Here is a 27,276-nt window from a genome sequence, read left to right as displayed (position 1 = left end):
GTCGGGAGTGCTGATGTTGCCGAGAAACGCGGCCGGTTTCTCCTTGACCACGAGGTCGCGAGGAGTCTCGAGGGAGCCACAGCACAGGGCCAACTGAAACAGCTTCCGGGCCAGCGTGTCCCCTTTCATCTGCCCCAGGAAGTCCTGCACACACTGTCGGTGGAAACAACAAAGGACCCAAACCACGTGCAGCCATATCACTCTGTTGGGACAAATAGAGGGTGACACATGCATAGATGTCCGACCGATTTCAATGCCCCCCCTTACTTTTGTCTCAACGTGTGACTGAATTTTGTGAAAGCGATGGCCCTAAATATTATAGAGGAGAGTTAATTCAGTGGTAGAGCAAGTATTTTGATACTGGTGGAAGTATCCACAGACTTGAAACGTATGGCGATTATAACTCATTAAATAAATCCCGAGGACAAATATATGGAAAATTTTGACAAATATAAGCAGATCCATGAATTTTCTCGCACGGTAATTACTCTTACTTCCGATATTAGGAAGCCATTGGAGCTATGCACTTTTAAATCTAGATTGAAAACAATTTCTTTAGAACTGCTTTTTGTGTTCAGTTTGTGCCCTCCACACCTCCGATTAGCACAGTTGGCTACGTACAGTGCGAAAGAAGTTCAACATATATACTTGTGGTTTTACCCAATGCAGTCATTTCTGAGTACTTGTTTAGATTTGCACATTTTGATTCTGATGCCGGCACACATGTCCTCCTCATTCATTAATAACAACACGGGATTTTTTTTACATTATTTGTGAAGCATATAGAAATGCAGTTTTGGATAATACACCCGCAATATTAACTAGGGCGACTCCTGGGATCGAATCGCGAACCTCTGAAACAAGCGACAAATGCACAACCACTCGGGAAAGAAGATTTCTGTAAGGAGCGGTACAGTAAAATAGGCCTCAGCCTTCAATACGATATATATTAACATGATGTACTTACACGAGCAGTTACTTCAGTGCTCTTGTCACAGCACTGCACCCACAAAACTGAAGTCGTGTTGGAAGTCTGTCTCAGACTGCATGACAAAAGGATACAGCACATTCACTTGACAGGGAGACAGGTGTGAAACTTGTGTGCCTGAGCAACTGAGGATAGCTCAGCATTGTGGCCGTGTAAGGCAAATGCAGGGGAGGGGGAATATTGGTAAAAGGCTGATGCAGTGTCACTCTCAGGTGTGAACACAGCGACACGTACGTTGTGGCTGTGTGTCAGCAATTCCAGAACGCATTTAATTCCGAAAGTAAACCCCCTCAAGGGCAACAACAATACATACTTGAGGCAATCTTGATTTGAAGCTTTCGCGACTGCAGGAATCCAGACTCTTTGGTTCTTTCGGTAAAGTCACGTAAAATCGAGGAGGCCGCATTCCTACCTTACAGTAACACGCTAATTTCTCACGTTAACATCACTAGCCCTGGCCACTTCTTTATGACCCATGGGCTACACACATTTCAAACCATTTAAAACCTTCTGCCTCAGCAGCACACCAAGGCTTTCTCACCTGATGACGGACGCTTGTGTTGCGCCCGAAACGTCGTGATTTATTTTATTTTATACCTACGTGACTTTACCGAAAGAACCAAAGAGTATAACTTGAGGCATCCAATAATAATAATACAATTCGCAGTCAACAAGCGACGCAATGCATACACACGTACACACACACACACACGCTCGTACACGCAGGCACGGCACGTACGGAAATGCCCAGAGGTATGCTGGTGATACGGATGCCCAGATCGTGAATATCCGGAGCCCCGTATCGTTCCATGAGATGCTTCAGCAAGTCCGGCACCTTGAAGCATGCCATCACTCCTTTGCCTCGGGAGCTGCGGCTCTTGGCCACGAAGGTCCTAAACTCTGCCGCAAACAACAACAACAACACGAGTGGGTCACGCAGAGCGCATGCTAGGGGAGCAACGACGACGCATTGATTCGGACGTGATCATTCATCCTGAAGATCGCGATATGCACACCGGTTCGCGTGCGTAAGAATTTATGTTTTAGATTTGTATACGTTGCGTGTCATTGTTTCACATTGTCCAACACCCACCCACTCCAGTCACTAGAGCCGGCTGTGTTCACGTTTTAAAACAAGGCGTTGAATCTAGAATTTATTCACGAGCCCTCAATCGCGATAATCGATTGATTCGCGACATGGGTGGCTGGGGTGGCGCGTATCGCTTCTGTTTATGTCTGCAAGGAATCACTTGCTGAGCCTTCGTATCATTTCAAATACCAAATAAATTCATGCATCAGTAGCACTGGGACCTTGAAAAAGGAAAATAATCCGATAAGCGATGTTTCGGGCAATGATCCTTCTTCATATTGCATAGAAAGGTCAGAGAGATTGAGTGAACAATAAGAATTGGAAACTGCACTTCACAGCGATTACCGTGTTTCAAAAGTTATTAGGTAACCATTCATATGAACCTTATGGCGGCTCGCGCATAAACATTATATTATAATGTAAACATTATATATATATTATATAATATAATATTTATGTTATGTCATATATAATGTAAACATTATATTATATATTATATATAATGTAACCATATTATATATAAACATTATATTATATATAATGTAAACATTATATTACATATAAACATTATATTACATATATTATATATAAACATTATATTATATATAATGTAAACATTACATTATATATTATATAATGTAAATATTATATTATATATAATGTAAACATATTATAATGTAAACATAAACTTTGCTCTTTTTCACCAATGGGTTTGAAGGATGGTGGCAAGTGTTGTCTTGTTAAACTATGCCTTTAAAACTGAAAACTACTTACCTACAGTAGCTCTATTTAAATACACTATCGAAAACATAATTTACTCCCCTCTGTCAATCATCGTGTTTCTCAGTGTGGATTTGTGAACACACTTGTTAAACGATACATAAAATAGTACGCGTTTTCAATGCACTGTTCATATTGTAAAATGCGTTTATTCCAATGTGACTCTACAGCAGTTGCAGAGCCGCACTTTTATTTAATTCAGGTCAAAGCCAGATAAACAGTGGAGGATAAACATCGCATGAAGGCGGGGCAATTGTTGTGCAATCATTTCAGGTCAAATTTACAGGTGCGTTTTATTCATGCCACACAGGTAGAGAGTTGAGAGTGAAACCTGGCCCACTGGCATCGTGAATCATGGATCATGAGTCACCCGGACTTGTTGTGTTTGTTTATGGTTGCTATACAAGCCATCAAATCTACACCACGAAGAGAGTTGATGAACAAGTAGGAGAGTGTGTAACTGGATTACATTCATGTGCACAGGCGTTTCAGATGTTAATATAAAATAAGGTCGACTCAAACGCCACTCTTTAGGATTTGGCACACTCAATAACATTTTAATTGATAAATTAAGATCAACAAACCATAATCAAATGGGTCATGCATCAATGTACCAATTATGGTTACGGACTGCTTAAGAAGAAAATGATGAATGCAGATTCGAATCGAGTTTAAACATGAATCTACACCATTTAAATATATTTTAAACAACCCGTTGCAAACATGACAGTAATTTGAAATGAAGCACTGTACATCAGAACAATTTGAAAGACGTTAGAGATTTGAAACTGTCCAAAAAGAAAGGAGGAAAATAAATGTATTTTTACATAATACAAGTTTTTTAGGTAAGATCACGTAAATATAAAAATGTCGGTAAACCCACCACCACCCGACGCAGCCAATTAGTAAGGTTTGTCACTTAAACAGAACATGCCAATTCGTTACTAGTACAGCACACCGGTTGTGTGTTAGAGAGCAAAGCCACAACATTAACAATCTGAGTACGACGTTTCGCCAGTAATTACAACCAGCGTCATCAGGAGGCAGCCAGATTTGTGGATTTTTAAATGTAGATTTATTTAAATCTAAATTTTAAAACATATAGAGAAACTGGAACATTATTATTACAGAATTTGGTGGGACACATGTCGAAAAGAGAATGACTCCAGCTTAGCTTGCAAGAACTAAGAGACACAGTGTGGCCATGTGGCCTTAATGAGAGAGACTGACTCCAGCTTAGCTTGCAAGAACTAAGAGACACAGTGTGGCCATGTGGCCTTAATGAGAGACACTAACTCCAGCTTAGCTTGCAAGAACTAAGAGACACAGTGTGGCCATGTGGCCTTAATGAGAGACACTAACTCCAGCTTAGCTTGCAAGAACTAAGAGACACAGTGTGGCCATGTGGCCTTAATGAGAGAGACTGACTCCAGCTTAGCTTGCAAGAACTAAGAGACACAGTGTGACCATGTGGCCTTAATGAGAGACTGACTCCAGCTTAGCTTGCAAGAACTAAGAGACGCTGTGTGGCCATGTGGACTTAATGAGAGAGACTGACTCAAGCTTAGCTTGCAAGAACTAAGAGACACAGTGTGGCCATGTGGCCTTAATGAGAGAGACTCACTCCAGCTTAGCTTGCAAGAACTAAGAGACACAGTGTGGCCATGTGGCCTTAATGAGAGAGACTGACTCCAGCTTAGCTTGCAAGAACTAAGAGACACTGTGTGGCCATGTGGCCTTAATGAGAGAGACTGACTCCACCTTAGCTTGCAAGAACTAAGAGACACACTGTGGCCATGTGGCCTTAATGAGAGACACTAACTCCAGCTTAGCTTGCAAGAACTAAGAGACACAGTGTGGCCATGTGGCCTTAATGAGAGAGCCTGACTCCAGCTTAGCTTGCAAGAACTAAGAGACACAGTGTGGCCATGTGGCCTTAATGAGAGACACTAACTCCAGCTTAGCTTGCAAGAACTAAGAGACACAGTGTGGCCATGTGGCCTTAATGAGAGACACTAACTCCAGCTTAGCTTGCAAGAACTAAGAGACACAGTGTGGCCATGTGGCCTTAATGAGAGAGACTGACTCCAGCTTAGCTTGCAAGAACTAAGAGACACAGTGTGACCATGTGGCCTTAATGAGAGACTGACTCCAGCTTAGCTTGCAAGAACTAAGAGACGCTGTGTGGCCATGTGGCCTTAATGAGAGAGACTGACTCAAGCTTAGCTTGCAAGAACTAAGAGACACAGTGTGGCCATGTGGCCTTAATGAGAGAGACTCACTCCAGCTTAGCTTGCAAGAACTAAGAGACACAGTGTGGCCATGTGGCCTTAATGAGAGAGACTGACTCAAGCTTATCTTGCAAGAACTAAGAGACACAGTGTGGCCATGTGGCCTTAATGAGAGAGACCGGCAGAACAAAGGTTGACGTTGGAATGAAGACAAATGGACGAGGAAGGACACGGACTGCGTTTCACGCATCGCCGAGTGCGTCTCGAAACCTTACCACGCCTACATATATTAACGGACATCGATTAAAGTGGTCCCATTAGATTTACAATTAGTCTGAATCTTTAGTACACATTTAATGCCTAGGAATATAAAACATCTTGTAAGAGAATACAGGTTGTTTAAACAAATTCAAATATTGCTTACTACAACCAAAGCTCATTGAAGAGTCGTAATTTAAAATGAAATTGGCAGAGCAAAAGATTTTAATTAATTTCACTGCTTCCATTATAACATTAACGAACCTGTGGTGGGCCCATTGCTTGCATATTAAACACTCAACACGAGTCATTGTTATTGACTTCTTGACGTTTCAGTGGCACATATCGCACAATATATACACAATTTTGCCATCTTCTTTGGTTCTTTCGGTAAAGTCACGTAGAATAAGATAAAATAATAAATTGATAAAATAAAATAACAATATTCTCACGACGTTTCGGCCACAACACAAGTGGCCTTCATCAGACAGTCTCGTCCCCTTCACCTGATGAAGGCCGCTTGTGTTGTGGCCGAAACGTCGTGAGAATATTATTGTGTTATTTTATTTTATCAATTTATTATTTTATTCTCATTCTACGTGACTTTACCGAAAGAACCAAAGAAGATGAATCCTTGCAGTCACGAAAGCTTTAAATCGAAATTTTGCCATCGTCTGTTTAGCAAGATATCGTCGCCAGAACATTTATCTTAAGTGCATTATTCCTGACCAAATGTTAACGATTAACAAAAGCGCAATAATTAAGGTTGCGCATAAAAACCTCACACGAGGCGAAAAAGCCCTCAAGGGCCCATAAACTACAATCGCGTTTAAACACATAAACTGTACGTATATATCAATGCACACATTGTGTAGCAGCATGATTATTATTAAACTCACCTTTAATAACGAGGCACATAAACACGAGTAAAAGTGTCAATATTAATGTGCCACTGTACACGACGTGACGTAACTGAGGCCCTGCCCCCCCCACGGTGAACGGTGACGCAACGCGTACAGTGCCCGCGTCACGGATTGGCGCCCCGCGTGTACAGAGCGAGGCAGCAGCAGCAGCAGAGCCAGAAGGGGGGCGGCGTTGCCTAGGCGACGTCGGCACCCTCACGATCGACTCCACGGACAAGCTGTGTGTCACGTGGTGACGCCCACACCACCAACACCACCCGCCCCTTATTGGACGTCTGTGAACAAGAGCTTCATAGCGCTTCGGATTTCTCCAGGGTCGATACAGCGTGCGCGGCACCTGTACGCGGCGAGTCCTCGTTTAACGCGGTAGATGCGTTCCTGAAAAGTGCCGCGTTAAGCGGAAACTATTTTCCTCCCGTAAATAATAATAATGTCCACGCACGGTAAGATGGGGGTCCAAATAACTTGAGGGGACGCCGCCGCGTTACCGTCTCATCTCGCTCAACCGCGCAGCTCAAGAAAGTAGTCCGCTCAGAAAGCGCGTTGTGACGGAGAAAACGCGTTGTAGTGAAAACGCGTTATCGTGTGAACACACGGGACAGACCCAGGTGTTGTGGGTTAACTCCCCGAGATAAACTTTCTTCCAACTTTGTGTTTTATACGCCTTGTGCTCCGCCAATTGTTGTTGTGAGCGTCGCTCCTCTGCCCTCTGTTGTTCATGGAGGGAGACTGCACCCCAGTGCCCAGTATCATCCTCCGCGAGCCTCTTCAAAATGCTGATCTTGACACCGCTGGAAGCAGTCATCGGCCTTGACCTCACCTCACAACAGTGCAATTTTAACAGCTCAACATCAAAACACAATGATGGGTCGCTTGCACCAATCGCACAACATCCCAGCATTGACTCTCAGCTGTTAAATTTTGATTTAAAGCTTTAGTGACTGCAGAGATTCATATTCTTGGTTCTTTCAAATTTTCTTGTTGTGGTTTTCACACCTGATGATGATTGCTTGTGTTGCAGTCAAAAGGTCGTGAGAATTTTATTGTTTTATATTTGTATTATTTTATTGTTTCCCTTCGAGGTGACTTTCCCGAAAGAACCAAGAATATGAATCTTAGCTGTTTCTTGTGTAGAGGGGGTCACGTGTGTCACCATAATTGCCCTAATCCTACAACTCGTGCTGCGTAATATTTTCCTTTCCATATTACCTGTGACACATAATGAGGACAACCGGTAATCCAAATGAAACCAGAGGTGGGAAATCTGTTCTTTATATTATTAATTTCAGGCAATGTGAACACGACTTTTAGAAACACCGATGCAGCTATACACGTGCCATATTGGCCAGAAATTCAGATGATACTAATAGGGTTTATTTGCCAGTATTGTACATTATTTAAATTACTTTTGTTTGGGCGGCAGGGTGGTGCAGTGGTCACGCCCGTGCATGACATCTTCTGAAGGACTGCCTGGCTTCGCTTTCCTCATTCTGGTCCCTTTCTCTGCATGGGTTTACTCCCATGGCAAAACAACAACAACATACAATGTAACTGGTACTAGCCAAACATCCAAATTACTCCTGCGAAAAGTTGGCAGGCCCCTCCTGAAAAAGAGTCTTGAGACTCAGTGAGGCTTTCCCAGGGAAACAAGCCTACTAACAACATTGTTTCACTGCATGTGAAAAATAAAGATTTTCAGGATTAAATCTCAGTGGCTGTTTACATTGAAACATCAAGTTACATTCAAGTGATAATTGTAACTGGCACACAGAATTCCTTCACTTTGGCGCGAGGAACTACAGACGAGGGAAGGCGGCAGTCAAATGGTGAGCAGCTGGCAACAAATCCCCCCCCACCACTCCTGCCCATGCTCTGTGGTCCTCTTTATATAAAGATGTTATCGGACAATTAATGAGAGTTTGTACTCTTTGGTTGTTTAGGTAAAGTCGCGTAGGTAGAACAAATAATAATGGATCACGACGTTTTGATCGCCACACAAGCAATCGATGATTATTTTTTATTAGTTTTTTCTACTTACGTGACTTTACCGAAAGAACCAAAGAGTAAGGATTCCTGCAGTCACGACAGCTTCAAATCAAGATTAATGAGTGTTTACATGTGGGAGGAAATCGGAGCATCTGGAGAAATCCAAGCAAATGAGGGGCCAACGCTCTATCACAAATCTACACATGGAACAGGCGGAGTCCACATTATTCGACACCGCCTTCTCTACCTCCTTGACGACCAAGGGGTGGGAGTTGTCGCAACATTGTTGTGATCCACCAACCCTCACCTCCACGTAGTCGTGGATTACAGGCATACATAGCCACCACAACCATCCGGCTAAAGTAGCTGTAATGCAAATCTAAAATTCTACAAAAGTTGATGGGGTAAAGGTCGTAGGTCAATTGGTTTGATTTCTATGCGCATTAACCAGTCTCTAACGTATGCACATTTAGATTCGCATTCGGCCGCCAATGGAACAGGTGGTGTCCAAAAGCAAAGTGGATGTACTGATTATATCTTCATTGCGGGACTCATCCAGCAGTGGATTGACATGGGCTTCAGGTATCCACGTGTGGACGGGCAATGAACACTGGGGCCACCTGGCGGTAAATGTTTGCCGGTGCACATTGGGACCGGCTCACACGTCACTGGCCCCAGGCAGCCCCCAGCCACTGGCGTGCAACACAGCGAAGGGAATCTCCCACCAATGAGAACCACGCACAACCCAGGGTGCAGTCCTATAACTTGGACTTGCAAACACAACAAAACCCATAGCCGCCAACCCACACGGTTTACCCGTATTCTGTTGGGGGAAAGTGAGTTGTCAGGTCCATACGGCAGACGGCCGTTTCAATACGGGCAACATTTTTGTTAAGTTTATTTGTGTGTTTCTCCCTTGTCATGGGACTTATAAGGGGCACGGGGTGACCAACAAGGTCTGAATTGTTCTGTAATAAGGTAGGCACTGATGAGGGGTTGACAGCGATGCAAACCCCACACAATACAAAACGCCAAGCGGCCAGCAACAATAAAAAATAATAATACATAACTGTCCAATGAGTAATTAGATAATTAAGATCAAAGAAACGCGTTCCTTAAATTGATCAAGTTTATTGTTGCAAGAGTTTGGGAAAACAGGAAGACCGGGTGTGGATTCCAGAGTGGAGCAGTGCAAACTGATAAAGCTGAAAAGAAGAGTGAGGTGACCTGCATAGTGGTGAGCGGGTGGGTGAGTAAATGGGTGAGTGTTTGAGTAAAAGAGTTGAGGAGTGTGTGATAGGGTGATTGAGTCAGTGATCAGATGCGTGAGTGACTGGATGAGTGGGTGACTGGATGAGTGGGTGACTGGATGAGTGGGTGACTGGATGAGTGGGTGAGAGGATGCGTAGGTGATAGGATGATTGTGTGGTTGACTGGATGAGTGGGTGACTGAATGAGTGGGTGAGTGGATGAGTGCGTGATTGAATGGGTGACTGGATGAGTGGGTGACTGGATGAGTGGGTGACTGGATGAATGGGTGACTGGATGAGTGGGTGACTGGATGAATGGGTGACTGAATGAGTGGGTGATTGGATGAGTGAGTGATAGGATGATTTACTGAGTGACTAGCTGAGTGTGTGATTGAATTAGTGACGAGATGAGTGTGTGATAGGGTGATTGAGTGAGTGGGTGACTGGATGATAGGGTGATTGCGTGGGTGACTGGATGAGTGTGTGATAGGGTGATTGAGTTAGTGACTGGATGAGTGGGTGACCGAGTTGTTTAGTTGAGTGCGTTCTTGTGAACTGCAGTGAGGCGCGGTGGTTGAACGCGGAGTGGATGAGACGAAGCGGTGAAAGTGTCTGGTAGACCGAGTCCCTTAAGGTGGGTGGAGGGGGGAATCAACGAGGGGAAGTTCACTGCAACATTCACCACGGTGGTGCTAGTAGTCGCAGCGAAATAAAGTGATACAGGGCTGACTGAATGAAGGTTGAGGCGAGGATGCAAGGTGGTGTAGAGGAGGCGAAGAGGAGGGTAGAGGAGGTGAGGTGGTGAGGAGGCGTAGAGGAGGGTGCCCCGCTCTTGGCGTTGATCTTGGTGAACACGTGTCCGCGCCCCGTCTCGTAGCTCTGCCCGGTGCTGATGCAGCCTCCACCGGCCGCAGCGCCCAGCGGCCTCGCCGAGTCCGTGCCCAGCTCCGCTCTGAGCAAGCTCTCCATTGCACGCTGTCTGCTCGCAGCGACAAACACAACGTTAAACTCCCCCCCCCCCCCCCGTCCCGTGTGGCCTCTAACACAGGGGTCCTCAACCCCCGGGTTGCAAGAGCACTTGCTTCAAGTACATATAAACCCACTTTTTTGTGTAGATATGTAGATGACACTTTGGTTGTCTGGCGACATGGTAAGAATACACTTAATGAATGAATGTCTAAATCATCTCAATTCACAAAAACCGGCCATCCAGTTCACCATGGAAATGGAGGTGAATAACACACTCCCTTTCCTGGATATTTTGCTCGGACGAGGCCTAAATGGTAAAGTAACACACACAGCGTTTACCGAAAGGGAACACATACTGATGCCTATCTGAATGCAGATTGGCATCATCACCCCGCACAGAAATCCTTTCTCAACAAGATGCTCATACATCTGGCTAAAACAGTGTCCGATGGTCAAAGTCTGAGGAGAGAGATTAAACATGTCAAAGAAACATTACGATTGAATGTCTACAAAAATGCTCAAATTAACAGAGCAGTGAATGCTAAACCAAGATCAAACAGCAATACTGCTGAATCAGGTTATTAAACAATTAAAATACCATATATCGTGGGAGAAACTGACAAATTAGCTAGTAGTCGCAGCTAAAAAAAAAAGTGATACATTAATGACAGGGCTGAATGAATGAAGGTTGAGGCAAGGATGCAGGGTGGTGTAGAGGAGGCGAAGAGGAGGGTAGAGGAGGTGAGGTGGTGAGGTGTTGAGGTGGCGTGGTGAGGAGGTGAGGTGGCGTGGTGAGGAGGTGAGGTGGCGTGGTGAGGAGGTGAGGTGGCGTGGTGAGGAGGTGAGGTGGCGTGGTGAGATGGCGTGGTGAGGAGGCGTAGAGGAGGCGAGGAGAAGGGTAGAGGAGGTGAGGTGGTGAGGAGGCGTAGAGGAGGCGTAGAGGAGGGTGCCCCGCTCTTGGCGTTGATCTTGGTGAACACGTGTCCACGCCCCGTCTCGTAGCTCTGCCCGGTGCTGATGCAGCCTCCACCGGCCGAAGCGCCCAGCGTCCTCGCCGAGTCCGTGCCCAGCTCCGCTCTGAGCAAGCTCTCCATTGCGTGCTATCTGCTCGCAGCAACAGACACAACGATAAACTCCCCCCCCCCCCCCCCGGTCCCGTGTGGCCTCTAAATACTTATTTCCTTAGGAGAGGTGATTTATCGGACGAGGCCTAAATGGTAAAATAACACACACAGCGTTTACCAAAAGGGAACGCATACTGATGCCTATCTGAATGCAGATTCGCATCATCACCCCGTACAGAAAACCTCTCTCATCAAGATGCTCATACATCTGGCTAAAACAGTGTCAGATGGTGAATGTCTGGGGAGAGAGATTGAACATGTCAAAGAAACGCTACGATTGAATGTCTACAATAATGCTCAAATTAACAGCAATGAATGCTAAACCAAGATCGAACAGAAATACTGCTGAATCAGGTTATTAAACAATTAAAATACCATATATCGTGGAAGTAATTGAGAAATTAGCTCGAGTTTTGGAAAAGCAAAAAGCTAAACATCTAAGTAAGATTTGGCATGGTACACAAAAATCAAAATATAGTATCTTGTACTTAAGATGAATTGCCTAAGTTGTCAACGGATGGTGTGTATCGGATTAATGGCTTATGTGGCAGATGTTATATTGGACAGATGAGACGTAATATTAGCGTAAGACTAAAAGAACACCAAATAAATATTAAACACTCTCAAACATAACTGTTGGAAGTTGCAGAACATGTTTGCCAACAAGGACACCTAATGTATTTTGATAACGATGAAGTGTTGTGTAAAACTCATTATTACTGGCCAAGACTAATTCGAGAATCCATTGAAACTGAGAAAATTTGTATTATTTTTACCTCTCTGACAGCTACAGGCTTAGTGCGGCCTGGAAGCGTATTATTAAGTTATTGTGATTGTAAGATGAGGAGATGAAGGCAGAAGAAGAAGACGTTAGGCGATGTGGTGATGCGGTCGAACGTGGTGGCCCGAGGAGCGGAGGGAGAGATGGCGCGGGACGGGGCAGTGTGAAGGTGGCAAGGACGGTGGACCCCACGTGAGTGGAACAAACGCGTGGAGGAAGAAGACATCTCTCATTTATCATTACTTATAGAGGAAACATACTAATTAAATGATAACTAATCAATTATATAATTTCAATAATCCCCCTCCCCGCCTCTGATTTCTGCACCTGATGGGTTCAGTGATGACATCGCCGTTCTCTATTTAAGACCGGAAGCAGGGGGATGGCTTCACTATTCTGGCAAATCGCCCGATGATGCTGGATGTAATTACCAGTGAAACGTCGTACTCATCTTGTGGATTTACTCTCCAAAACACCGGTGGGCTGAAGTAGTAACTAAGTGGAGTTTTGTTTACATGACAAATTCCTTACTAATTGGCTGTGTCAGGTAGTGTAGGGTTATGACACATTTATATTTACACGATCTAACCCAAAAACCTTTGTTATGAAATTAGGACAATTTATTAAATATATTGTATACCAGAAAATACAGCAATTGACTAAAAATATACGGCAATAGATGTAACCTCGCAGCAGTGAACGTAACGAAATTTCATCATGGAAATGTCCGCTGCACAAAACCTTGCATTCATCGCCCCACACGTGGTACCTCAGCCTCAGGATGAAATAAATCATCAGGGAGTTCTCCGTGAGCATCGTGCGCGCTCCAAATCCAGAGTTGAGCCGTGGTCTCGGCACCCAGCCAGCCGCCTTCTCTTCTTGGGGCAGTCGGAGTCCAGCGCGCTATCGAAGGGCACGTGGTGAACGCTCAAGACGTGTCTCTTGAGCTTCGACTTCTGCGTCGCTCCGTACGAGCAGTCACTGCACGGGAAGGGCTTTTCCTCTGGAACACAAGACATCCACCGTTGAGCACACGCACGTGCTAATACATAATTTATTTATCACCATGCAGTGGATGCCATAGCATTACTATGTATATGGGACGTTTTATCAATCACGGTTGCTGACCACAGGCCCAAAGGCCCAAAATACCAAATGGCCAGCAACAAATACCTCCGATTAGCACGGTTGGCTACGTATGGTACGAAAGAAGTTCAACATACGTACAAATAGTAGAAAAGCAAGATACTGATTTCCTGAAAAATATCACGCGACATCAGAAGTGTTTGCTGGAAGAAGTTTGGTAACTGGATAAGACCATCAATGAGAAGCCAGTTTAATCATGGCTCGGTGACTGAAACCCAGAGTTTCACGGTGTAACCCAACATCCGAGCAGCACCACATCAGATCTCTAGACTCCTCAGCGCAGGCATACAGATATGGTCAACATATGCGTACATTAACTAATTTGTGAAATTATGAATTACATCCAAATGAAATGTAGTGTGTGCATTACTAGGACGTACCTAAAGGTGCCAGGTTGGGTTCATCCACCTTGGGGATGCTCTGCTCCACGCAGCCTACTGCTTCCGTGCAGTCCATCCTCTTGATGTCCGAATTCTGGCTGTTGCTACTGCTGCAATTGGTGACGCTGGTGGTGGTCTTTTTTCTTTTAATGGACTTAGGTCTACTTCGCTTTTCCTTCTTCTTCTGCTGCAAGGCCATCAACACTTTCATGCTCGTAATAGGATCGAGAGCAGCGTATGGTTTATTCTCACTGACTGGTGAAGCAGTTTGTTGATGTGGAACTAGGCCAAAGCATTTAAGAAAATTGGATTTCATGTCATTTATCTTAACGCCGCTATCTTTTGTCGAAGTGTAATCATGTTCAGGCTTCGGTCTGTACAAGAACTGTGCGTGAAGACTTTCATGAGTTTTCAGGATTTCAATAGGACTTAAAAATCCGCAGACTGAGCACATCTCATAGGGCGACGGTGGATTCAACACCGCATTGGCAAAACTGCTGTTATTCACCAAGCCTGGTGCACCCTTGATCATATAATCCTTTTCGTGGCTCTTCAAATGCCTTTTGAATTTTCCTGGCTGATCAAACCTTTGTCCACATATGCCGCACCATTGCTCACGGGTCTCCTTATGCGTTCTTACGTGGGCTTCTAGGCACCATGCCAGCTGGAATTTTTTCCCACAGACGTCACAAGAGATTAGTTTTTTAGCTCTCGTAACTCTACCGGATTGAGGTAGGGTTGAGACGGGTGCTGGTGAAGTGCCATCGCTGGTAAAGGCAATTCTCCCAGCACCATCATGACTCGCCGCCGAATTGCTCTCACACATCTGAAACAAAAGACAAAGGTCACGCGCATGACACCCGTGTCACGAGTGTACTCACAAAGGCATACTTAAGGTGACATAAGATTCATATATACTGCAACTAATTATACCAGAACTCCACAATATTGCAGTTCCTATCATGTACGATTTTACCCTCTTATCCACCCAAGTAATATTTTGTTTCTAAACAACATGACTAACTACCTCCAATTTCCTAATGTTACCCACCCAATAGGCCTTTCTGTATATACGCACTAACAATATAATGATGGCACCACACGTTCACTCCACTATTCACAACACTCGCAATCTCCATATAAGATTGTAATATAATTTCTGTACGAGGGCCCGTCAAAAAGTTTTGAGAATGGACACTTTTTTACAAAAAACTACGTAAAATAGTCTTCATTAAAAGTACAGTATAGTACTATTAATGGCACTTATAAGTGAACGTCATTATCTCTCATGCTAAAATTACAATGTTAACTAGTTACCCAGGAAAGCTTCATTGAGTCTAAGTACTGCATTTTCAGAAAGGTCCCATTGCATTGAGATGTTTGTGTGAGTGGAACCCAGAGAGACCCCACCTTGCATATTGGGAAATAACACAACTCCACACAGATGGATTCAACCCACAAGCTCAAAGCATTCCCTGTTCAACAAAGTACTCAGTGTAATGTTTAATATAATTTATTTGGTGATATATAGTATCGTAATTGTATAGTGAATCTACAGCAGTGTGGTATACAGTAGGTTTGGTAAAATAATACATAGTGTAATATTACAAGTCTAATATTATTATAATCTAACGTATAGGGTAGTGTAGAGTAACTCAGTGTATAATTCAATGTTGTGGTCTGTCTATGCCAGTTTATAATAAAAAATATTATTTGGAGGCATATTATAATATTTTTTGCGACATAGAAGTGTAATGTATAATAACTTATTGTTAGTAGCTCAGCTTAGTGGAGAATATATTGAGTACATTGATTATATTGATGTAGTTTATATTTAGTTCTTTCACATCGGTTTATTGTATGATAGTTGGGTAGTTGCAGTTCTTTAGCATCAATATACTAAATGCCTCTGTTGATATGTAAACTCTGACTTTAACATAGCTACTTCCGTGACCAGTTACATGCTAATTCCTCACATTAACATCATGCTAATCTCCCAGTTACATGCTAATTTCTGACTTTAACATCCTGCTAATCTATCACATTAACACAGCTACTTCAATGCTAAATTATTCTGTTGATATGTAAACTCTTTTGGCAAGGCGCTCTGCTCCTCCCACCCAGCTTAAAATACGCTGCCAAGCTTAGCAGTGTTCATTGGAGCGCTGTCTTTCCGACAGTTCTGTTTCTTCACCTGAGGACGGCTGCTTGTGTTGTGGCCGAAACGTCGTGAGAATTAAATTTTATTATGTTTTATTTTATTATTTCCCTTCTACGTGACTTTACCGAAAGAACCAAGAAGATGAATCTCTGCAGTCACGAAAGCTTTAAATCGAAATTTATTCAAATCAAGTTGTTTTCTTTTTACCACAGTACTTTATGGAATCCTCAAGAATAAATGCATTTTTAGAAGTATTAAACTACACTTGAAGATGTGTGAGAATGTAATTCTGCAGATGCAAGCACAGGCAAACTCGTATCTGCATATACAAGTTTCTGGGCCTCCTCACTTCACCAAACCCGCATTGACCGGCATGGTGAAGTATGGTTAAACAACTCCCACGAACGGCATGGTGTGGGGGAGGCCTCTATCAAAACGCTGGATCGACAAAGGGCTGATACATGTCACGACATTGTACGTTAAGATCGTTCTCTCGTCAGCACAAGCCGTCTATGTGGACAATAGAGGGCACGACACACGTGTACACGATGCTTGTGTGCGTATATTCAGCGTGTGTATCACGTCATAATTATACAAGGTCGCGATTATGCTCAAAACGAACCAAATGTATAACATCACGAATAACTTTGGAGGTCTCCAGAGCCTGAACAACATTTGAAGTAGACACTGACCCTTGTCACGAGTTCTTATGAACTATAAACTAAACTATAAACTATTTCTATTTAACCAGGTAAGGCCCACTGAGCTATATAACTCTTATCAGAAGCGACCTGGACACAAATGATAGCTCAACGAAAGTGGCTTATCATGTGGACATTTATAGCAGTCAAGTACTCTAAACTCACGTTTCTAAATGTGGAGGGGAAAACCGAAGGACCAGGAGAAGAATCTACGCGACCACAGGGGAAAAAAATTAACAAATACAGAGCAGGCGTCAGGGTCTCGATGGAACCTCCACGCTGCTGTAGGCCTAGCGAGGTAGTTAACATCTCGACACCGCGGCGCCCCTTATTAAAAGCTTAGCCATGTCTAGCAAGGTTATTGACTCATTTCACTCGACTCACGGCACCACAAGTAATGTATTAAACAAATAAAACAATAATAAAGTAGAGAGGCGCTACTTACATTTAACAATGTTGTTGTTAACTTTAAAAGGAGCGCGCTTCCCTCTGGCTTGCAGTCCGGCGTTCGCGGTCTCCACTTCCTGGATAAGCCACGCCCGTCGCGGCTATGCCCCGCCCACTGTCGTGCAAGCCACGCCCCCGCGGATCGGGCCAAGCTCATCCCACGGTGAAAGCCCCACAATCGGAATCTTTATTTACAGACAGTCCTCGACTTACGAACGCCCAAATTACAAACAGCCGCCCTTCAGAACCAACTGGCATGAAATATAAATTATTTTATATCGCCTGAAAACGCGAACTCGCGCTTGTGAGTGAGTGCGCGTGCGTGAGTGTGAGCAGGGGGCACAGGTGGTGCATCAGCCAGTCATCTCAGTCATCTCAGTCAGTCGACCCGTGGCACCACCTGGGTCTGCCCCGTGACCTGCCAGCGGGCGTTCGACACTTCACGTGGCCTCAAGGTGCACATGGCCTGGCACAAGCGTCGTGGTGACGTCACCGCCACTTAGTGGCGAATGGCGGTTGTTGTTGTTGTGAGACAGTGAGAGAGCGTGAGGTCGACAGCCTCAGATGAGTTCCTGGTGCGGTGTGGAGTGAACATCGCTACTGGGGGAGACAAAGGCGACCGTGGAGGAGAATCCTCCAGGTGCTCACTGATACACTCACCAACTTTGCCTCACCAATTACACCTCACCCACCTCACCACCCCAATTACACCTCACAAACCTAACCTCACCAATTACACCTCACCAATCACACCACACTCACCTCACTCACCAAACACCAACTCCACTAACCGCACAAATGGCACTCATCACACCTACTACACTCATCTCACCCACTACATTCACCACACCAACCACTACATTCACCAAACCAACCACTACATTCACCACACCAACCACTACATTCACCACACCACCCACTACGTTCACCACACCACCCACTACATTCACCAAACCAACCACTACATTCACCACACCAACCACTACATTCACCACACCACCCACTACATTCACCACACCAACCACACAGTCATCAGACTGACTGCACCCATCTCATCCACAGCACCAACCTCACTCATCTCACCAATCAAAACTCATCTCAACGACCGCAATTCACCACCTTCCATGCTGCCATCTACATCAGTGGCCAGCAGATGGCAGCATCTACAGGCCACATTCTTGGCCAGTCGATGGCAGCATGGAACGGAGGTTACCGAGCAATCTATAAACGTACGATATTTATTTTGGCTCTCTACAAGGCGTGAGATCTCAGGTAGGTCTGGTTACTCACACGTACACATTATTTGGTGAGGAATTGGCAAGACGTCCCAAGCAGAATCCTAAAAATTAGAGACTCAACAAGGCATCTGTGGATGAAGTCAGGCCCGTGTCTGTCTGCTCGATTATTTCATATCTGTCAACCCCTTATCAGGGCCGAGCTTATCACAGACCAATTCAGACTTTATTGGTCACCCCGTGTCCTTATAAATCTCAACGTAGTGAAAACGCGTTATCGTGTGAACACGCGGGACAGACCCAGGTGTTGTGGGTTAACTCCCCGAGATAAACTTTCTTCCAACTTTTATACGCCCGGCGCTGCGCCAATAATTGTTGTGAGTGTCGCTCCTCTGCCCTCTGTTGTTCATGGAGGGAGACTGCACCCCAGTGCCCAGTATCATCCTCCGCGAGCCTCTTCAAAATGCTGATCTTGACACCGCTGGAAGCAGTCATCGGCCTTGACCTCACCTCACAACAGTGCAATTTTAACAGCTCAACATCAAAACACAATGATGGGTCGCTTGCACCAATCGCACAACATCCCAGCATTGACTCTCAGCTGTTACTTGTGTAGAGGGGGTCACGTGTGTCACCATAATTGCCCTAATCCTACAACTCGTGCTGCGTAATATTTTCCTTGCCATATTACCTGTGACACACATAATGAGGACAACCGGTAAGTCAAATGAAACCAGAGGTGGGAAACCTGTTCTTTATAATATTTTAAATAGGCAATTTGAACACGACTTTTACAAACACCGATGCAGCTATACACGTGCCACATTATCCAGAAATTCAGTTGATACTAATAGGGTTTATTTGCCAGTATTGTACATAATTTAAATTATATTTGTTTGGGCGGCAGGGTGGTGCAGTGGTCATGCCCGTGCATGACATCTTCTGAAGGACTGCCTGGCTTCGCTTTCCTCATTCTGGTCCCTTTCTCTGTATGGGTTTACTCCCATAGCAAAACAACAACATACAATGTAACTGGTACTAGCCAAACATCCAAATTACTCCTGCGAAAAGTTGTCAGGCCCCTCCTGAACAAGAGTCTTGAGACTCAGTGAGATTGCTTGTGTGGCGATCGAAACGTCGTGATCCATTATTATTTTTTCTACCTACGTGACTTTACCGAAAGAACCAAAGAGTAAGGATTCCTGCAGTCACGAAAGCTTGAAATCAAGATTAATGAGTGTTTACATGTGGGAGGAAATCGGAGCACCTGGAGAAATCCAAGCAAATGGGGGGGGGGGGGGGGGCAACGCTCTATCACAAATCTACAGATGGAACAGGCGGAGTCCACATTATTCCACACTGCCTTCTCTACCTCCTTGACGACCAAGATTCATATTCTTGGTTCTTTCGGTAAAGTCACGTAGATTTGAAAATAAAAAGAAAATAATTAAATGGAAATCATGAATTGTTATTATTATATTTTGATTTAAAGCTTTCGTGACTGCAGTGATTCATATTATTGGTTCTTTCAGCAAAGTCACGTAGAAGGGAAACAATAAAATAAAATAAATATTTTTTAAAATATTATTTTAAATTTTACTTTTCTTTTATTATTTATATTTTCTATCTACGTGACTTTACCCAAAGAACTAGAAATATAGCGTGTAGATTCTGCCAATTTAAAAATACAAAAAAATTATTTGTTTCATTTTTTTTTTATCTCTGTGACTTTACCGAAAGAACCAAGAATATGAATGTGGGTTTTTTGCTTTTATTATTTTCCATTTCACACTTTTTACTTAATTTGATTTGATTATTTTTTTTATTTTCTATCGACGTGACTTTACCGATAGAACCAAGAATATGGCGTGTAGATGCTGCCAATTTAAAAATTAAAATAGATTGAAAATAATAATCAAAATCCAGATTCATATTCTTGGTTATTTCGGTAAAGCCATGTAGGTTGAAAATAAAAATAATAAAATTAAAAAAACAAAAGATAAATGGAAAATAATGAAAGCTTTTATTATTTTAAATTTATTATTTTAATTTGTCATTTTTTTAAATTGGCAGAATCTACACGCCATATTCTTGGTTCTTTCGGTAAAGTAACGTAGATTTGAAAATGAAAATAATAGAATTAAATGAAAAATACTAAATCATGAATTATTATTTTTTTACTTTTCTTTATTATTTATATTTTACCCAAAGAACCAAGAATCTGGCGTGTAGATGCTGCCACCTGCCAACGTTGTTGGACACGAGATGGCAGCATCTACACGCCATATTATTGCTTCCTTCGGTAAAGTCACGTAGAAAGAAAATAATAATAAAATAAAAAAATGAAAATTATTAAAGCTTTTATTATTTTCAATTTATTATTTGTATTTTTAAATTAAATTATATTATTTTAAAATCTACGTGACTTTAACGAAAAAAACAAGAATTCGGCGTGTAGATGTTGCCACCTGCCGGCCACCAACGTGGCGTGTAGATTCTGCCAATTTAAAAATTAAAATAATAAATTTAATATAACAAAAGCTTAAATAATATTAAAAGCTTTTATTCAATTGATTATTTTAAAATTGTATTTTTTTTTATCTCCGTGACTTTACCGAAAGAACCAAGAATATGAATGTGGGTTTGTTTTGCTTTTATTATTTAAAATTTCACATTTTTATTTGATTTGATAATTTTTTATTTTCTATGGACGTGACTTTACCGAAAGAACCAAGAATATGAATTCCTGAAGTCACGAAAGTTTTAAGTCACAATCTACACCCAACAATGGTGGCCAGCAGATGGCAGCATCTACACGCCAGATTATTGCTTCCTTCGGTAAAGTCATAATACTGGTAGGAACGAAGTTGTAAACTGAGTGTACCAGCCTGCAATAGATTAATGTGTCCGTCCGTCCCCTTTGAATACTTTAACGAAGTGAAATCTCGTGCTGTTGGGTGTAAAATCAGCAATAGGCAGCGCAGAGACTTGCCCTACCAGCCCACCCTGCAGGGACCTGTTAATAAAATTAAAATAATAAATTGAAAATAATAAAAGCTTTTATTTTGAATGTATTATAAAATAATAAAAGCATTTATTATTTTCAATTTGTTATTTTTATTTTATTTTTTTGTATTTTAAAATTTCAAATAATAAATTGAAAATAATAAAGCTTTTATTAGTTTAAATATTATAATTTATATTTTTAAATTAAACTTAATTATTTTTATTTTCAAATCTACGTGACTTTACCTGAAGAACCAAGAATATGGCGTGTAGATTCTGCCAATTTAAAAATTAAATAATACAATTTTAATAATAAAAGCTTTCATTATTTCAATTTTCTTGTATTTTTAATTTAAAAAGCTTTTAGTATAGCTTTTATTATAATATTATAATCAAAGCTTTTATTATAATAAAAGCTTTTATTATTTTAGGATTCTCCTCCACGGCGGCCTTTGTCTCCCCCAGTAGCGATGTATACGACACACCGCACCAGGTACTCATCTGAGGCTGAGTCGACCTCACACTCTCTTACTGTCTCAAAACAACAACCGCCATGCGCCACTAATTGGCGGTGACGTCACCACGACGCTTATGCCAGGCTATGTGCACCTTGAGGCTACGTGAAGTGTCGATCGCCGGCTGGCAGGAGGTCACGGGGCAGACCCAGGTGCCACTGGTCGACTGACTGAGATGACTGAGATTACTGGCTGATGCACCACCTGTGCCCCCTACTGTGCCAACTTGCTGAGCTTTAGCCACCCGACGCTCCGCTCGTTTTTCTGAGCGTCGCTCCTCCGCCCTCCGTTGTTGTCGGAGGGCGACTGCCTCCAACTGCCCAGTAGAGACACCGCTGGTACCAGTCATTGGCAAGTCCACTCAGCTCCACATCCTCCTGTACCACATCACTCCATCTCTTCTCTAGTCCGTGCCACGCCCGTTTAGCTCCCTCGATCCGGCCGAACAAAAGCTGTTTGGGCATGCGGTGATTTGGCATGCGGGCTACATGGCCCAACCAACGCAGCCTTGCCTGCTGGAGGAGCTCACCGATGGGACTTTGTTCAGATCTTTCGAGGATTTGTGAGCTCACACAATCCAGCCTGATTAAACCCAGGATTGATCGTAGGCAGGCCAGCCTAAATGTTTCTAACCGGTGAAGATGCTGCATTAGGGGGGTCCACGTTTTGCAAGCGTAGAGAAGGGATGGAATGACTGTGGCCGAGAAGAACCGAAGCTTCATGCGGAGCGACAGACCAGGTAGCTTCTACACAAGGTTACACAACCGATGAAAAGATAATGCCGCTCGACTAATTCGGAGTGAGACCTCTGCTGTTAAACCGGAGCCGATCATGAGCACACTGCCCAGGTATGGAAAACTCTCCACTCTCTCCCCAACTGCCCCATCACCGATTGGGAGTTGTGGGGGTAGAGTGCCCGATGGCACAAAATACCCAGGCAGGTGCTTCGTTTTGGTGGGGCTGATGGTAAGGCCCCACCTCTTAGTGGCACACTCCAGTTTCAGCAGCAGCGCCTCCAACTCCTCCTCTGAATGAGCAGCAATTACCAGGTCGTCGGCATACATAATGTGGTTGACCAATAGGGAGACATCCCTTGACCGCACCTGGGCATCGATCAGCCTCCCATTGTATCTGTACCAGACGTAAATTCCTCTGGTACAGCTACTGAAGGCTTCACGAACTATGTGGTCGAAATAGATGTTAAATAATGTTGGAGCCAGAGGACATCCCTGTCGCAGGGAATGGCTCTGACTCCCGGCTATGTAGTTTTACTCGGGTCTGCTCACCATCATGAAGGTCCTTAATGAGTGTGAGCAGAGGGTCAGGGACTCTGAAAGCACGAAGAACAACCCAGAGCCCAGGCCTACTGATGGTATCATAGGCCTTAACCAGGTCAATAAAGCAGAGATGCAGGTCTAGTTGGAATTCCCTCCACCTCTGCTGTAGCAGACGGACATAAAATATGACATTTTTGCAGGACCGCCCTTTCTTGAAACCGCATTGGGGCTCCGCAAGCTTCTCCTTAGCGTACCTAGCAAGGCGATGTTGAATAATCCTTGCCAGGACCTTTCCCGGCACACTGAGGAGTTAGATGCCCCTGTAGTTGTTACAGTCTGTGCGGTCCCCCTTCTTAAAGAGGGGGACCGCCAGGGCATCCTTCCAATCCTGCAGAACCCGTCCAGTGGCCCAGACTGTTGTTATGATGTCATGTAGGGCAGTCTGCGCACAAACGCCACCCTCCCTCAGCATTTCGCTTTGGAGATCATCTCTGCTCGGTGCCTTTCCTGTTCTCGGACTCTGGATCGCCCTCAGTACTTCCTCAACGGATGGTACCTCAGCCAGCCACTCACAGAGGGTGACATCCTCCTCCAATATTTGAGGCACCGCATCCTCAGCAGGGTCATCCCCACTTTGTCCCATGATGTTTTTCAGGCTGAGGGATTCCCCCTCCCCCAGGACCTCACAGAAATGCTCAGCAAATCTGCAAACCTGTCACTGGGGGTCGGAGATTGGATCACCCTTCGTTCCCCTAATGATGGTGTAGTGGGTAAATTGACGAAGAAACTTCTGATGAGGCAACACGATATTTATTGTCTTGGCCCCTTTTTGGGCCATGGACATTAGCCCTGGCGTGATAGCACTTCCGCCCCCTATTGACGATAAGGGGAAGCTACCAGCCCACAGAGTGGTGAGTGACGATTACCCCTACAATGGTAATAGGTGTGGCGCTGTAGGTTACTTTTTTAATGGAGTTAAATAGGGATTTGTGATCGCGGGCCATTGAGGCAGACTCCATCTCCTCAGCAACCCGCGACCACCACCCATCCTTGCAGCGCCTCACGTCTCTCCGAACCTCCGAGCGAAGGCTGCGGTAAGCCTCCTCATTCTCTGACGTGGGATGCTGTAGACGATTAGAGTGGGCCTGTTGCTTTTTCTCAACCATCCTGAACGCCTCCTCTGTCGGCCAAGGTCTCTGGGGAGGTCTGGAACACGTACACAAAGCAGCCATTGCAGCTGCATGAGTCACAGACCTAAACCTCGCCCATTTACCCTCGACATCAGGAGGAGTGGGGGACGATGCTGTCTCACTCACACTCACTCACAGCGCGAGGCCGACTCATTACATCTCGCGGAGGATCGCGCTGCTGAACAAAAAAAGTTCCGCGGTTTCAGTTTGCAAGCGCGAGTTCGCGTTTTAAGGCAATGGGGGCCGTCCATAAATGACGTCACGCACCTGGGGAGGGGGGGGGCAGACATTTGTGACGAGGGGGGGGGGTTGAGAAATGTGACGTCACGTCAAAATGCGCAACTTAAAATTAATATAGACAACATGTTCTACTTAGTTAAATAGACTTTTTAATAAATGTTTTCTCCTACAACATCAGAGTGCAGCGCCACATTAAATACAATGACAATAGTTTAAAGCGATTTGAAGCATGTTTTATTTTCAAAATGGAAATATGGTTTTGGGGGGGGGCAGAGCTTTGTGACGTCAGCGAGCTCCGCGGCGGGAGCGAGCTCCGCGGCGGGAGCGAGCTCCGCGGCGGGAGCGAGCTCCGCGGCGGGAGCGAGCTCCGCGGCGGGAGCAAGCTCCGTAACGGGAGCGAGCTCCGTGGCGGGAACGAGCTCCGTGGCGGGAGCGAGCTCCGTGGCGGGAGCGAGCTCCGTGGCGGGAGCGAGCTCCGTGGCCGGAGCGAGCTCCGTGGCGGGAGCAAGCTCCGTGGCGGGAGCGAGCTCCGCACCCGAACGCGTTGGCACGGCCATCTTTTGGATCGCTAACACGGCTGCTTTTGTCACACGTGGACATCCTACCACCGGCATGACTGCATCGACTTGCTCATCTCTCATTGCCTTCAACATGATATTCTCATTGACTTCGTTCATGTACTTTTACATGCTTTTCTCTTTAACTTTAACATGCCACTCTTGGTTACACATAGACTGACATTAACTTACTAATTTTTTCATTAACTTTTACATGCTTCTCTCATTAAAACACATTCTCTCTCTCTCTCTCCCACCAGCCGTTCTTATGCTAAGTTCATTAACTTTAACATACCACGCTATTTATTACACGTAGACTGACATCGACTTGCTCATCTCTCATTGACTTTAACATGATATTCTCATTAACTTCGCTCATTGACTTTGACATACTTTTCTCATCAACTTTAACATGCTATTCTTGGTTACACATAGACTGACATTAACTTGCTATTTTTTTCACTAACTTTTACATGCATCTCTTATCAAAATACATATGCTAATCCTACATGCTAATCTGAACTCTTATGCGCTACGGAAGCAAATTAACTTTGCACTATAATCCAACATGCTCATCTAAGTTCATTTCCTTTAACATGGCACGCTATTTATTACCTTTACACTATAATACCCCATTAGCACTACTTTGGCTACCTTTGTTCTCAAAAACTTATGTAAACTCTTGCTGGTAACAGCTTCTCTTCACAAGGCAGCAGACATCGTGCTGCTCGCAGCAGACATCGCGGCTGTCGCGATTTTCACCTGAAGACGATGGCTTGTGTTGCTATCGAAACGTCGTGATTTATTTTGTTTTATTTCTACCTACGTGACTTTACCGAAATAACCAAAGAGTATGGATTCCTGCAGTCACAAAAGCTTAAATCAAGATCGGTTTTAATTATTTATCGAGTGTGGGTAGAATCTGTGCAGAGTTGTGCTGTTTCCCCATGTGCAAGGTGGGGGTCTCTCTGGGTTCAACTCACACAGAGCCAAACGCTCATTAATATAATTGCCAAATATCTCATTGCAATGAGAAACTTCTGAAAAAAATCAGTCTTTAGACTCAATGAGGCGTTCCTGGGTAAATAGTTAATATTGTAATAATTAACATGAGGAATAATGAAGTTCACTTATGAGTGCCACGAAGAGTACTATACTGGACTTATAATTAAGCATATTTTACGTAGTTTTTTGGAAAAAGTGTCCATTCTCAACACTTTTTGACGGGCCCTCATGCAGAAATTATATTGCAATCTTACATGTGGATTGGGAGTCAAGTGTGTCATGAATAGGGACTGAACGTATGGTGCTATAATTAGCTTGCTGTTGTGTATATACAGAAAGGATCTCTGGTGGGTAACATTTGGAAATTGGAGATAGTCATTGTTGTTCATATACAAAATCTTATTTGGGTGATGATTTTAAGCTTTTGTGACTGCAGAAATCCATACTCTTTGGTTCTTTCGGTAAAGTCACGTAGGTAGAAAAATAAAATAAAAAATAACATATAACGATGTTTCTATCGCAACACAAGCGGTCGTCCTCAGGTGGAAAAAATAATCCGCTGCATCTCCGACCAGCGCCACCTAGCCAGTGAACTGGAGCACATATGAAGTGGGTAAATAATCGGCGGAGAACTTCTTGCAAGGCAACACGATATTTATTAACACTATTTTACAGGGTCCCTAACACAAAGGGGTAGCGGCCCCTTCACCCGATACCTGGGGAGGTATGGCCTCCAGACTACACGGGCCCTAACACTGGGAACCCGTTAATTCCCTGTCCTCCGGCTGGGGGCCCTAGGGGAGGCTATGCTGACCCGACCGTGCCAGGGTCTTCGGGTCCTGACCACTGGCCTCACTGAGCTCCGACCCTTGGAAGGACGACGGAGCTTGGGGTCCAGGGTCCTAACTTCAGCCCAGGTCTACAGTCTTCGGCTTGGAGATGCCTGAGCCGGACCCTTGAGAGGTCCGGCTTATATACTGGTTCGTGGCTTGCTCCGCCTTAGCCACGCCTCCCTTACAGAACTTTCTGGAAGGTG

The 27,276-nt window shown here is 44.2% G+C and overlaps 2 protein-coding genes across 2 annotated transcripts in view; one reads left to right on the top strand and one right to left on the bottom strand.

The window, feature by feature from the left end:
• LOC142906389 (anoctamin-5-like) overlaps positions 1-13,170 on the top strand; it is a gene marked incomplete at its 5' end in the record, with an annotated part of 120,943 nt that extends 107,773 nt beyond the window's left edge. Inside the window, one exon of the mRNA XM_076054046.1 lies at positions 13,155-13,170. Coding sequence (XP_075910161.1) covers positions 13,155-13,170 — 16 coding nt within the window. The remainder of the gene's footprint in view (positions 1-13,154) is intronic.
• LOC142906441 (zinc finger protein 217-like) lies at positions 11,613-17,288 on the bottom strand. Its single transcript, XM_076054176.1, has 3 exons — positions 17,214-17,288; positions 13,907-14,732; positions 11,613-13,383 (listed from the first exon to the last, which is right to left on the bottom strand). Exons 2-3 carry the CDS (start codon positions 14,730-14,732, stop codon positions 13,175-13,177), a joined length of 1,035 nt encoding a protein of 344 aa, XP_075910291.1. The 5' UTR covers positions 17,214-17,288; the 3' UTR covers positions 11,613-13,174.
• Between the last annotated feature and the right edge of the window lie 9,988 nt (positions 17,289-27,276).

Source organism: Petromyzon marinus, chromosome 64 (genome assembly GCF_048934315.1).
Source record: "Petromyzon marinus isolate PM22_M1 ecotype Great Lakes invasive population chromosome 64, UKy_Petmar_22M1.pri1.0, whole genome shotgun sequence".
In the NCBI taxonomy this organism is placed as follows: Eukaryota; Metazoa; Chordata; class Hyperoartia; order Petromyzontiformes; family Petromyzontidae; genus Petromyzon; species Petromyzon marinus.
Note: the sequence above shows the minus strand (reverse complement) of the source record. Positions and strands in the feature narration are given on the sequence as shown.

What these genes read in the sequence shown, in the direction of transcription:
- LOC142906441 (XM_076054176.1), bottom strand. Translation starts at nt 14,732, where the DNA reads ATGTGTGAGAGCAATTCGGCGGCGAGTCATGATGGTGCTGGGAGAATT. An exon ending in ACCCAACCTGGCACCTTTAG is followed by an intron (nt 13,384 to 13,906) that starts GTACGTCCTAGT and finishes CTTGTGTTCCAG; the next exon opens with AGGAAAAGCCCTTCCCGTGC.